The sequence below is a fragment of the Pelophylax lessonae genome, assembly GCF_965119305.1.
Source record: "Pelophylax lessonae genome assembly, chromosome: 6".
Classification (NCBI taxonomy): domain Eukaryota; kingdom Metazoa; phylum Chordata; class Amphibia; order Anura; family Ranidae; genus Pelophylax; species Pelophylax lessonae.
The window spans coordinates 10,332,162-10,346,721 of record NC_138773.1 but is presented as its reverse complement, the minus strand read 5'-3'; the positions used below and the strand labels follow the sequence as shown (position 1 = coordinate 10,346,721).

The 14,560-nt window shown below is 45.1% G+C and overlaps 1 protein-coding gene across 1 annotated transcript in view; it reads right to left on the bottom strand.

Annotated features, from left to right (window-relative positions):
- LOC309557617 (uncharacterized protein) overlaps positions 1-14,560 on the bottom strand; it is a gene marked incomplete at its 3' end in the record, with an annotated part of 55,828 nt that overhangs the window by 7,520 nt on the left and 33,748 nt on the right. The window contains exons 3-5 of the mRNA XM_082260408.1: positions 9,393-9,692; positions 5,231-5,425; positions 2,794-2,813 (exon numbers count right to left, since the gene is read on the bottom strand). Of these exons, the coding sequence (XP_082116534.1) occupies positions 2,794-2,813; positions 5,231-5,425; positions 9,393-9,692 (515 nt within the window). The remainder of the gene's footprint in view (positions 1-2,793; positions 2,814-5,230; positions 5,426-9,392; positions 9,693-14,560) is intronic.

Sequence of the window (14,560 nt, the reverse complement as noted above, 5' to 3'; positions counted from 1 at the left end):
CTTAGGTTGACTTGGAGTCATGGCTATGGGTTACAGGAAACCACCCCATTGTTAGGTTAAGACCCCATGCACACGGGGCATTAGAAAAAACGTGCGTCAAAGTTAGTTCTGACGCCGGAAAAAGCAGCTGTAAAAACGTGCTTTCAGTAGCTTTTTCCATTTGCGTTATTGCACGTTTTGCCACGTCGCTTTTAGCAGCTTTTTTTTCTGCCTCCATTCAAAATCAATGGTTCCCTATGGGAGCCTATTGATTTGAATGGAAGTCGCACCGCAAGTCGGATCAGGTAGATCCGACTTGCGGCGCAACTTGCGCTGTGAGAATCTTGAGGGGGAACTCCACGCCAAAATGGGGAAAAACGGCGTGGGGGTCCCCCCCAGGTTCCAAACCAAGCCCTTCGGGTCTGGTATGGAATTTGAGGGTAGTCCCATGCCGAAAAAACGGCGCAGGGTCCCCCCCCAAAATCCATACCAGACCCTTATCCGAGCACGCAGCCCGGCAGGCCAGGAAAGGGGAGGAGCGAGCCACATGCCCTCAACGTGGGGGGGGTATTGGTGCTTTGGGACAGGGGGGCTCTGCACCCCCCACCCCAAAGCACCTTCCCCCATGTTGATGAGGACAAGGGCCTCATCACCACAACCCTGGCCGGTCTGCGGGCAGGGGGCTCAATGGAATCTGGAAGCCCTCTTTAACAAGGGGGGCCGCCCCAGATCCTGGACCCCCTCCCTATGTGAATGGGTATGGGGGGGGGGCTGAACTTCAGAGTGATCACACTGTGGCACAGCCTCCTGGGTGTAGGACCTCCTGGGTCAAAAACAGGTTTCTGCTCCCCTCGAAAGGTGCCAAATGTGGTACTGGAGAGGGGGAGGAGTCAGATAAGCGGAGCTTTTACTTTTGGGTGGAACTCCGTTTTAAGGCCTGGCTTGAGCCCTGAGTTATAGGAAACCACCCAAATGTCAGGTTATGGATTATAGGAAACCACCCAAATGTTAGGTTAAAGGAAAATGCTCCAATATCAGCTTATGGGTTACAGAAACTCTTCCCAATGCTACATTATGAGTTAGAGAATACCAACCCAATGTCAGGTTATGGGTTACAGGAAACTACCCCAATGTCAAGATATAGGTTACAGGGAAACTTCCCAAAGTTATTTGGGGGGGTCATTGTTTCCCACATCGGACGCACAATAATGTGAAGTCACCACCTCTTCCTTGGGATTGCAATAATGATTGTACATTTTTATCACGGTTCAGAGCTGTACATTAATAATGGAGACATGGCCAGAAATAGGTCAGTAGGCACTGCATGTCACCATGTATTGGACGAGACTGATAGTGAGCAAGTCATCATTGTGATGTCCTAGGGGCGGCGCTACCACTAGGTGAACTATGCAGTCGCCTAGGTCGCACTGCCATCTAGGGCGCAGCCATGGCACCTGAGAGGGAGGAGGTGGGGAAGCATCAAGTGAAAGTGACAACCCGGCAGGAGAAGAAAGTGAGGGGTGCAGTAATTAGTTCCCATCTACTACAAAACCCATTAACCTGCTTCTCTCCTCCCCCTCTCTACTCCAATGGCCGCTCTGTTCTCTGCTCTGTGCGTCCTAGGTGGAGAAGATTCATTCCCCACACTGTTCTGTCCTCTCCACCTCCAGGATGCCCACAGCTTCACACACATCCCTTCTCCAGCCCCTCCCGTGTGAGTGAGTACCCGGGACCATTCCAAGTGAGTGAGCACTTTGACTGACCAGACCCTGCTCCCCCCTCTCTCTCTCCCTGACCCCCCCTCTCTCTCTCCTTGACCCCCCTCTCTCTCCTTGACCCCCCTCTCTCTCTCTTCCTGACCCACCCTCTCTCTCCCTGACCCCCCTCTCTCTCTCTCCCTCAACCCCCCTCTCTCTCACTCTGTCTCCCTGATTCCCCTCTCTCTCTCCCTCAAACCCCCTCTCTCTCTCACTCTCTCTCCCTGACACCTCCCTCTCTCTCTCCCTGACCCCATCTCTCTTTCCCTCCCTGACCCCTCTCTCTCTGACCCTTCTCTCTCCCTGACCCCCCTCTCTCTCCTCTCTCCCTGACCTCTCTGTCTCTCTCTTTCCTTGACCCCCCCCTCTCTCTCTCTCCCTGACTCCCCCTCTCTCTCTCTCCTTGATCCCCCTCTCTCTCTCTCCTTGACCCCCCCCTCTCTCTCTCTCTCCCTGAACCACCCTCTCTCTCTCTCCCTGACCCCCCTCTCTCTCCCTCAACTCCCCTCTCTTTCTCTCACTCTCTCTCCCTGACCCCTCCCTCTCTCTCTCCCTGACCCCCCACCTCTCTCTCTCTCTTTCCCTCCCTGACCCCTCTCTCTCCCTGACCCCCTCTCTCCCTCTCTCTCCCTGACCTCTCTGTCTTTCTTTCTCTCCCTGTCCCCTCTCTCTCTCTGACCCCTATCTCTCTCACTCTCTCTCTTTCTCTCATCCCCTCTCTCTCCCTGACTCCCCCCTCTCTCTCTTTCTCCCCCTCCCTGCCCCCTCTCTCCCCCTCTCTCTCCCTGCCCTGCTCTCTCTCTTTCTCTCTCTCTCTCTCTCAATGGGTGGCTGTATTCATTTTGTTTTTGTTTTTTCTTATTTTATTTTCACCTGGTGATCCTGCTAGTAAGTCTGTTGTTTTTCAAAAGAACAAGCTGTAGCAGTTAGTGGGTTGAATCAAACCATGTAACTCTGGTCAGGGGCAGAGCCAGGTGGCAATATGAGGTTTTGCATAGGGTGTCAAAAATCCTGATGATGTCACAGATAAAAGTCATCACTCGTTAATGTGACTTACCCACAGTCTTCTGTTATGATCTGCAAAAGGGAAAATGAGAGGAAATCAGTAAAGAGAACTCAACGACCTTCAATTATTTTTGTCTTTCATAATTTGTACATTTTCCTATCCATAGTGAGTGGAACTGGTGAATCAATCAGTCCATAGTGCTATGCTGGGACCCATAGTAAGGCCCTGATAGTAAGACTAAGTAGGGCCCTGATAGTAAGACCTGATAGTAGGACCTAGTAAGGCCCTAATAGTAAGACCTTGATAGTAAGACCCTGATAGTAAGACCCAGTAAGACCCTGATAGTATGGTCCTGATAGTAAGACCCTGATAGTATGGCCCTGATAGTAAGACCCTGATAGTAAGACCCTGATAGTAAGGCCCTTATAGTAAGGTCCCTGATAGTAAGGTCCCTGATAGTAAGGCCCTGATAGTAAGGCCCTAATAGTAAAACCCTGATAGTAAGACCCTGATAGTAAGGTCCCTGATAGTAAGGCCCTGATAGTAAGGCCCTGATAGTAAGGTCCCTGATAGTAAGGTCCCTGATAGTAAGGCCCTGATAGTAAGGCCCTGATAGTAAGGCCCTGATAGCAAGGTCCCTTATAGTAAGGTCCTGATAATAAGGTCCTGATAGTAAGGTCCTGATAGTACGACCCTGATAGTATGGCCCTGATAGTAAGACCCTGATAGTAAGACCCTGATAGTAAGGCCCTGATAGTAAGGCCCTGATAGTAAGGCCCTGATAGTATGGCCCTGATAGTAAGGTCCCTGATAGCAAGACCCTGATAGCAAGACCCTGATAGTATGGCCCTGATAGTATGGCCCTGATAGTAAGGCCCTGATAGTAAGGCCCTGATAGTAGGGTCCCTGATAGTACGACCCTGATAGTATGGCCCTGATAGTAAGGTCCTGATAGTACGACCCTGATAGTATGGCCCTGATAGTAAGGCCCTGATAGTAAGGCCCTGATAGTAGGGTCCCTGATAGTAAGGCCCTGATAGTAAGGCCCTGATAGTAAGGCCCTGATAGTAAGGCCCTGATAGTAAGGCCCTGATAGTATGGCCCTGATAGTATGGCCCTGATAGTATGGCCCTGATAGTAAGGCCCTGATAGTAAGGCCCTGATAGCAAGACCCTGGTCACACTACCATCCGGTTGCAGCAGACAGCATAGAAAAAGATCACCTACTTCCATGTGTGGCTCCCTTCCAGGCTAAATAAGTGAGGTGTCCCCTCACTGACAGAGACACTGCAGAAAGTCGGTCCCCAGCAAAGGAGAGCATTCAGCCGAAGAAGGGACACATAGAAATAGCTTAGTATTACACTTGCACTGCGTTTCCCTGCATAACAATCCTCTCACTTGTGGGTTCTCACCCAGGATTGAGTAACATGGCCCCGAAGGTCACAGGAAAACCACTTTTGATACAACTTTAAAATTTGACGTACTTTCCATTAGATATCCTAACAACAATATTTTATATTCTTATGAGTGAATGTCCTCTCTAGTGGTTATCGGTACATTAACCACTTGCCGACCAGTCACTGGGACTGTACTGCGGCAAAGTGGCTCGATTCCGTCCAGCGACGTAGACCTACATCACTGGACTCCTCCCCTTGTGGGCGGCACTCATTTTTTGGGGGGGGGGGGATTTCATATAAAAAAATGTGAAAAATATTGTTATTTTTGCAAAATTTACATTTTTTTTTTGTTTATAGCGCATGATCAAAAAATCACAGAGGTGATCAAATACCACCAAAAGAAAGCTCTGTTTGTGGGGAAAAAAGGTTGTCAATTTCATTTAGGTACAGCGTCACACGACCGTGCAGTTGTCCGTTAAAATCACGCAGTGCCGAATCCCAAAATACCCCCTGGTCAGGAAGGGGGTAAAATCTTCCCGGGGCTTAAGTGGTTAATTAAATTGCACACAAATGTGGCCAAAGCTTGTCTGTGTGTTTTTATGAGTGTGGTGAGTAAAATAAAAGTGTAAGCTTTTCGGAGGAAGGAAAAAAAAATAATAATGTGCCATAGATGAACCAGTTACCTTTGATGATGCTCCTGAGCTGTTGATGGTTTTTCCCAAATTCGGATACTTTTGCTACTATCTTATCTTTTTTCATAAATGACAAGATCGTGGGGCCAGTGTCTCGATACTGGGCTGACTTTTGAATCAGTCAGTTGTTCCATGTCCTGTTCTAACTGTTGCTTCTTGACTTGCATACGGGTTTTTCAGAAGATAGGTGAGGTGGTCTTGGACAGTTAGGGTTTACATGGACGTCCTTGTAGGTGGCCTGCATCTTTCCACAAAGCAGAACCATTCTGGTAGATTTATTTAATGACACACAAATGTGGCCATAGCTTGTCGGTGTGTTTTTTTGAGTGTGGTGGGGACATTAGAGTGTAAGCTTTTCTGAGGAAGAAAAAAAATAACATGCCATAGATGAATTGGTTACCTTCGATGATGCTCCTCAGCTCTTGAAGTTTTTTCCCAAATTCGGCTACTTTTGCTAATTTCTTATCATCTTTTACAAAAATGACAAGATCGTGGGCCAGTTCCCCAATACTGGGCTGACTTTTCAGGATCGCCTTCTTCTCCACTTCACTGCCGTCCTCCATGTCGTCAATCACCACAATCACATTCTCTCTTCCTGTAGGAAGATGATTTTCTATTGATCATTCATTTAGCATTATAACATTTCACAGACCTGTACAGCAGATGTTGGTTGTCTATACACTATATACTCTACGTTACTCCCCATCTCCATGATGTGTGGGTAACTGTGGCCAGGGCTGCTGTTAGAAACCACAGGGCCCCATACAGACAACCTGACACTGGGCCCCATACAGACAACCTGACACTGGGCCCCATACAGCCAATACTTCATTGATGAATGAACACAGTGAGTGATTGGTACCGATCACTTATTCTGTAGAGGTAGGGGCTGGTAAATATGATATATTTACCAAACCCATCCCCCACTCCCAATCTTAAAGGATCCTGTGGTGTGCTTGCAGCTGCCAGTGGGAAGAAGAGGAAGGAAGACAGCAGCACTGTGGGGGTGAAAGGGGCACACGGGGGGGGGGGGGGGGGCTGGGAAGGGGGGGGAAATGCATGGTGCACAACGAGGGTGATCGGTGTTGTGGGGCAGGAATTACTTGAACTGATCCTTTGAATGGCTCCCTCTGAAAGCCAACAGGAGGGAGAGTAGAAGAAGCTAGCTTTCAGCTGCTGCAGAGAGCCATACAGGGGATCGGTTCTGGTAATTGCCTCCCTGTCGCACCAATCACCCTTCCTGCCCACATCTGATTCACCCTGCTGCCTGGGCCCCCTTGCTGGCCTGGGCTCCATACAGAAGGACTGGTGGTACCCTCTTATCTACAGGGCTGTAGATAAGAGGGTACCACCAGTCCTTCTGTATGGAGCCCAGGCCAGCAAGGGGGCCCAGGCAGCAGGGTGAAGGGGGCCCAGGCAGCAGCCCTGATTGTGCCACACTGTTCTTAGCCAAATTAACCGGTTCCCCACCAGCCGCCGCAGATATACTGCGGCAGGCTGGCACCTACAGGCAAATCGCGGTACATGTATGGCGCTCGCCTAAGAGCCGCGAGGGGGGGCGAATGCCTGCCGCTGGCGGTGCGCTCCCACCCCCAGCTCGTTCATGGGGAAGCCGCCCCGTGTGTCAGGCGGCTCTGATTGATGCCTGACACCGGCGATTTCTTCCTGCTGAGGGAGAAGGATGGTCGGCTGATGTAAACACAGCCGTCCGTCCTTCTCCCTGCAATGACCATGTGATCCTTCTATATAGGATTACAGGTCTCTGTGATCATTTCACAAGCCCCGCCCCCACAGTTAGAATCACTCCCCTAGGCTTACATTTAACCTCTTGATCACCAACAGTATTAACCCCTTCCCTGCCAGTATCATTAGTACAGTAACTGTGCATATTTTTAGCACTGATTACTGTAGTAATGTCACTGGTACCCCCAAAAGTGTCAAAAATGTCAGTTAGGGGTCCGATCTGTCGGCCGCAATGTCGCAGTCCCGCTAAAAATTGCAGATCGCCGCCATTACTAGTAAAAAAAAAAACAACAAAAATGACATAAATCTGTCCTGTAGTTTGTAGACGCGATAACTTTTGCACAAACCAATCAAAATACGCTTATTGCGATTTTTTTTTACCAAAAATATGTAGCAGAAAACAAATTGGCCTAAAATGTTAAAACATTTTGATTTGAGATTTTTTTTTATTTTTTGAGAATTCCATATAAAAGAATGCGAAAAATATTGTTTTTTTTTTTTCAAAATTGTCGCTGTTTTTTTGTTTATAGCGCAAAAAAAAAAAAAAATCGCACAGGTGATCAAATACCACCAAAAGAAAGCTGTTTGTGGGAAAAAAAGGATGTCAATTTCATTTGGGTACAGCGTCGCACGATCGTGCAATAGTCCGTTAAAGTCACGCAGTGCCGAATCGCAAAATAGGGCCTGGTCAGGAAGGGGGCAAATTCTTCCGGGGGGCAAAAGTGGTTAAATACAAAAATGTTTTTTGTTAAACATACAAATAGCCTAATGCAGATTGAATTGTAGAGCACCCCATAGGAGCCGCTGCTGAAATTGGTCCTATTTCCCTACTTAGAGCACCCATAGCCAGGTACACAGCATTTTCTGCACTCTTCTAGTGGCTCCAAAGAACAGTCTAGGATTTATTTTTGGGTTTTTTATTGGGACAATGAATTTGGATAGGGAGAAGGAGCATGGGATACCCCAATAAACTGTAGAAATGAATAACTTGAGGATTCCCCAGCTTTACAGTAATAAAAGGAATGTCCCACGGGATCTTTATTCTGTTTGTGACCGGTACTCCTTTCAGACTTAAAAGCTACACACATTCACTTTTCCTCCAGCACTGGGGTCACTTACTCACATAGCCGCAGGATTATCTGTTGTCTCCTGCTGACATCCACCAGGCTCTTCCTAGTGCTTAAGATGTAAACTCACACCACCATAGGACAATAGGACAGCTGGAATCTTTCCCACCAACTTTCTCCTGTCTTCCTACAGTAAGATTCTCCAGATCCAACTTGAGAAGCTTGTAAATACCCCCCCCCCCCCCCCCCCCTGCTAAGCCTAGCTGGGACCTCAGTGTCTTCCTAATAGCTTCTTGTAGTAATCAGCCTCAGGGGCTGAGCCCACCTGCACAGTGGTCACTTCTAATAAGACTTGACCCAAGAACTCTGCACCCTCCTGCTCAGGCCTCAGACTCTCTTGCCTCTCTTGACACAATTTGAGCTCCCCCAGGGATTGATTTAACCACTTAAGCCCCGGAAGATTTTACCCCCTTCCTGACCAGGCGCTATTTTGCGATTCGGCACTGCATGACTTTAACGGACAATTGCGCGGTCGTTGCGACGCTGTACCCAAACAAATTTGACGTGCTTTTTTCCCACAAACAGAGCTTTCTTTTGGTGGTATTTGATCACCTGTGCGATTTTTACTTTTTGCGCTATAAACAAAAAAAAAACGACAATTTTGCAAAAATAACAATATTTTTCACATTTTTTTTTATATGAAATTCCCCCCAAAAAATGTAAAAATCAAAATTTTTTAACATTTTAGGCCAATTTGTTTTCTGCTACATACTTTTGGTAAAAAAAAATTCGCAATAGGCGTATTTTGATTGGTTTGTGCAAAAGTTATTGCGTTTACTACCTAAGGGAAAATTTATGTCATTTTTACTGTTTTTTTTTTTAACGAGTAATGGCGGCGATCTGTGATTTTTTTTGTGTGGGAGTGCGACATTGCTGCGGACAGATTGAAGCCTTGACTGACATTTTTGACACTTTTGGGGGTACCAGTGACATTACAACAGTAATCAGTGCTATACATATGCACTGTTAATGTAAAAATGACACTGGCAGGGAAGGGGTTAACTTTATTGGAGATGCAGGGGTTAAATGTGTCCCTAGGGACATGCTTCTAACTGTTATGGGATGTGGCTGTTTGTGTAACTACAGAGATATATGATCCTACATAGCAGGACCGTATGATCTCTGCACTTACACAAGGCAGAATGACAGGCGGCTTTGTTTACATCAGCCTCCTGCCTTTCTCCCTCTGTACCGCATGATCGCGAGTGACCGGCGGACATCGGGTCCGCCGGTCACGTGCGCGGGGATCACAGTGAACGAGTGGGGGCGCGCGCTCGCCCCCTATTGGCTCGCAGGCGAGTGACGTACCCATACGTCACTTTGCCTGCACGGGGCTGACCGCCGCAGTATATGTACTTGCGGCGGTTGGCAAACGGTTAAGTCCCATAAATATTCAGGCTGGGTGCCCTGCTTTCCCCACTATGATTCCAGAATTCTCTAGAAAAAAGGGGGAAGCAATCTGTGAGACACTGAGCAGCCCTAATAATTCAACCCAATTTACCTAGCAGCGTACTCTACTCTAGAAAGGTGCTACATCATAATTATGTATGGTGGAAAAGGAAATCTAGTTGGCCCTGGTCAAGGAAGGGCTTTGGGCATCCCTGTGGTCACCACAATAAAGAAGGAAGTTTTGACTAGTTTATACCTCAGATCACCACAAAAAAAGTTTAAAAGAAAGTTTAGATCTCTCACCCAAGATCTTTGATAGAGAACTCAGTTCTTCATCGTACAGAGAATCTTTCACATCGGTGACATTAATTCTTCCTCTGTTCTTGGTGTGGTAGAGAATACCAAATGTACATTGGTGAATTTCCTTTTGGAAGTTCCAGGAATCATTTGTTATGTAGGCAAAGTGGACATCGCTCACCAGGGATGAGTCTAAGAGGAAATCAATCAGCCATTTATAGCAGCTGACATGGTCTCTGGAGAAGATCCCTACCAACGCCTTCTTCTGACACATCTCCTGTCCAATCCAAGGAGACCTCAAAAATCCTGGACCTCAGCATCGGCAACTGATAAAGACGGGTTTCAACACTTTCTGTAAAGAGAATAGAAAATATCAATGTACTTTCCAGCTTCTGATTTCAGCTGCACTGTATGTTCATCCATCATATTATATTTATGGTACTTCCTGCGATGGCCACAAGGAGGAAGAAGTACTATCTATAAAGAGTTAAAATTCTACTGGTGGACATTTTTTCTCTTCTGATACTGAATTATAAATTACAACTTTCATTAACAAATTTAAATGAGAAAGATGAGTTTAAGTAAAAGAAAAAAAAAAAAAATATATATATATATATATATATATATATATATATATATATATATATATATATATATATATATATATATATATATATAGTATCTCACAAAAGTGTGTACACCCCTCACATTTCTGTAAATATTTTATTCTAACTTTTCATGTGACAACACTGAAGAAATGACACTTTGCTACAATGTAAAGTAGTGAGTGTACAGCTTGTATAACAGTGTAAATTTACTGTCCCCTCAAAATAACTCAACACACAGCCATTAATGTCTAAACCGCTGGCAACATAAGTGAGTACACCCCTAAGTGACAATATCCAAATTGGGCCCAAAGTGTCAATATTTTGTGTGGCCACCATTATTTTCCAGCACTGCCTTAACCCTCTTGGGCATGGAGTTCACCAGAACTTCACAGGTTGCCACTGGAGTCCTCTTCCACTCCTCCATGACAACACCTAGGTGATGCTACATCTGTCCTACGCCATTACATTCTAATGTAGACCCTTTTGCTCTGTGCACTGCATATTATAAATAATTGTCAATTCTTCATACATTATTTTCACTTTTTTCTCATCCTTTGGTCCATCTTATTGCTGCTGATCATCTGAAGCTTCTTTAAAGCCCCTTCTGTTTACATGTACTCCAGCGTTGTCTACATGGCATATTTTAGGGCATTTTTCCTGATAGTTACATAGTAGGTGAGGTTGAATAAAGACAATAGTCCATCCAGTTCCCCCTGTGTAGGTGTGTGTGACTGTAATCATCTCTCATACCCCCGAATGTTCTGATCCTTGAGATGTAAGTCTAAGAGTCTTTTGAAAGCCACCATACTTCCCGCAGAAACCACCTCTTGTGGTAGAGAATTCCACAATCTTGTAGCCCTAACAGTAAAGAACCCCCCACGTTGCCTGAGGTTAAAATGCTTCTCCTCTAATCGCATTGTATGCCCCCGAGTCCTCATGCAATCCCTTCGACTGAACAGCTTTTTTTCTAAGTTGAGATCCCCATTGAGATATTTATAAATTGCTATCATGTCCCCCCTCAGGCGTCTCTTCTCCAGGGAGAAAAAATCGAGCGATTGCAGACGCCCTTCATAATCAAGGTCCTCCAATCCCCTAATTAGATTAGTTGCCCTTCTCTGAACTCTCTCCAGCTCCAACACATCCCTCCTGAGGACTGGCGACCAGAACTGGACAGAATACTCCAGATGCGGTCGGACCAGAGTTTTATAAAGTGGAAGGATTATAGTTTTATCTCTGTAATACATCCCTTTCTTTATGCATGCTAATATTCTGCCGGCTTTGGCAGCTGCCGCTTGACATTGCATGCTATTGCCTAGTCTATCATCAACCAAGACTCCCAGATCTTTCTCCATTTTTGATTCCCCCAAGGGTTCCCCCCTAATGTGTATTGTGCTTTTATGTTTTTAGTCCCCAAGTGCAAAACCTTACACTTCTCCACGTTAAACCTCATTTGCCATGTCGTTGCCCACTCCGTTATTTTGTCCAGGTCATTCTGTAGGATATCTGCTTCATGCTGTGCAGTTATTGCCCTGCCCAATTTTGTGTCATCTGCAAAAACTGATATAGAACTCCTGATCCCGTCCTCAATGCTGTTTATGAATAAATTGATTGTGTCAGAAGTGGATCATGTCATTTGTGTAGCCCCCTTGTCCCAAACAGGGGCTACTAGCCTAATTTTAGTTTTTGGCTGGGCTGTAGTTTGCTCAGACTGATTGTATATGTAGCAATATTTCCAGGCATTGGGCCTGATGTGGGTCTGCCATTGTTACCGGTAACACTTCCAACACATCAAAGTTGAAAACCCAATTGTGAGAATTGAGACAATGACCATTCCGACATCTTTGGTTTGTTTTGTTTATTTTATAATGGGGTGGGAGAAGGAAATTAGTGGGATACTCCTCTTGCTCAACTAGGTTTAAATGGGACACTTTGTAGAAAAGATGCCTGTTAGCGCTGTCCTGACGCCAGCTGAATGCCGACCAATGCTTCCTGACACTTGAAATACTGTTCTGCTGAAAGTGCTGAAATTTTGAGTTTAACTCCTTGGTTAACTCAGAAGATCCAGGACTGTAATAATCCTTGACTCTTGACACTCTGTCTAGCTCAAAAGTCCTGTGTATGACTCCTACCAGCTCTTCACTGACTGAGGTAGCTCCTTGTAATTGCTTGTGCTGCTGCAACTCCTAACACTGCACTCTTGACTCTTCAGGGCCCAACCGCTGGCACCCCCTCTACACTTCCAGGGTCCTTTCACTACTTGTATCTCCAGCCCAGGCCCCACTGACGATGGAACAGAGGATACAGAGGGACAGGAGGAGCACAAGTGCAGGCAGGTGTTGATTGGAGTGCTTGCAGCAGGTGATGCAGTCCCAGGAGACAGGCTGGCAGAACATCAGGTCAGGAACAGTAACTGTGCATGGAGATCCAGCCGAAGTTAACCACTTGCCGACCGCTCACATTGAGGGTACTGTGGCAAAGAGGCTCGTTATAGTCCAGCGATGCAGACCTACGTCGCTGGACAACGCCCCCTCTCGGCAACGCGCGCCGCCGTAGACTCGCTCCCGCTGTATTCAGACACAGCGGGAGTCGGGCCAGGGGAGGAGTGGCGGTGATCACCGCCGCTCTTCCCCGATCGTCAGGGATCGAGTGAGGAAATCTGCCCGCTTGTGTAAACAAAGTGGGCGGATCTCCTATGTGACAGACAGTGACAGATTACAGGATTCAGCATAGTTGAACCTGCGATCTGTGTCTGTGTCACACAATCCCCTCCCCCCACACACGTCAGTAAGCATGAGGCATACATTTAACCCCCTGAGCACCAATAAAGTTAACCCCTTCCCTGCCAGTGTCATTATTACAGTAACATTGCATATTTATAGCACTGATTACTGTAGTAATGTCACTGGTACCCCCAAAAGTGTCAAAAATGTCAGGTAGGGGTCTGATCTGTCCGCTGCAATGTCGCAGTCCCGCAAAAAATCGCAGATCGCCGCCATTACTAGTAAAAAAGTAAACAATAAAAATGACAAATCTGTACTTAGTAAACGCAATAACGTTTGCGCAAACCAATCAAAATACGCTTATTGTGATTTTTTTTTACCAAAAATCAAAACAAATTGGCCTAAAATGTTAAAAAATTTAGATTTTTAATTTTTTTTTTGGGAATGTTATACTGTATATCAGAATGTAAAAAATATTGTTTTTTTTTTTTTTAAAGTGTTGCTCTTTTTTCAAAAATTAAAAATTCCACAGGTGATCAAGTACCCCCAAAAGAAAGCTCTATTTGTGGGAAAAAAAAGGAAATACATTTAATTTGGGTACAGCGTCACACGACTGCACAATTTTACGTTAAAGTAACGCAGTGCCGAATCCCAAAATATGGCCTGGTCAGGAATGGGGTAAAATCTTCTGGTCTTAAAGCAGTTAAAAATACGTTCATTGAGAATTCTTTTGTCAAAGACATGTAGCTAAATACATTTTGCCCTAAATATATGACAAAAATTGAATATATTGGATATTTTTTTAACCGTCAAAGTAGAAAATGTCAATTTTTTCGCAAAATATTCGCTCTTTTTTTATTAATATCGCAAAAAATGAAAAACGCAGAGGTGATCAAATACCACCAAAAGGAAGCTCTGTTTGTGGGAAAAAAAAGGGCGTAAATTTTGTTTTGGTACAGGGTTGCATGACCGCGCAATTGTCAGTTAACCGCTTCCATACAGAGCAGTTAGACCCCCTTCCTGCCCAGACCAATTTTCAGCTTTCAGCACTCTCACACTTTGAATGACAATTGCTCAGTCATGCTACACTGTAACCAAACAAAATTTTTATCATTTTTTTCACACAAATAGAGCTTTCTTTTGGTGGTATTTGATCACAACTGGGGTTTTTTTTTTTTCGTGATATAAGCAAAAAAAGAGCAAAAATTTTGCAAAAAAAACTTTTTTTAGTTTCTATTATAAAATTTTGCAAAAAATTAATTTTTCTTCATACATTTGGGCCAAAATTTATACTGCTACATATCTCTGGTAAAATTAACCCAAATTAGTGTATATTATTTAGTCTGTGTGAAAGTTATTGAGTCTAGAAGCTATGGTACCAATTACTGAAAATTGATCACACCAGATGTACTGATGGCCTATCTCCTTTCTTGAGGCCCTGAAATGTCAGGACAGTACAAATACCCCCCAAATGACCCCTTTTTGTAAAGTAGACAGTCCAAGGTATTTAGTAAGAGGCATGGTGAGTTTTTTGAAGTTATAATTTTTTCCCACAATTCTTGGGAAAATGAAGAAAACATTTTTTTTTCTTTTTTTTTCCCAAAACGTTGTCAATTTATAAGCTATTTCTAACACATAGCATGTACACAGCAAAAATGACACCCCAAAATTCATTCTGCTACTCCTTCTGAGTATGGTGATACCACATGTGTGAGACTTTTACACAGCCTGGCCACAAAAAGAGACTCCACGTCCAAGTAGCACCATAAGGCGTTTTAGGAGCATAAATACACATAAAACTTTCTTACTACCTATCACACTTTTCAAGGCCCTAGAGCAACAATAC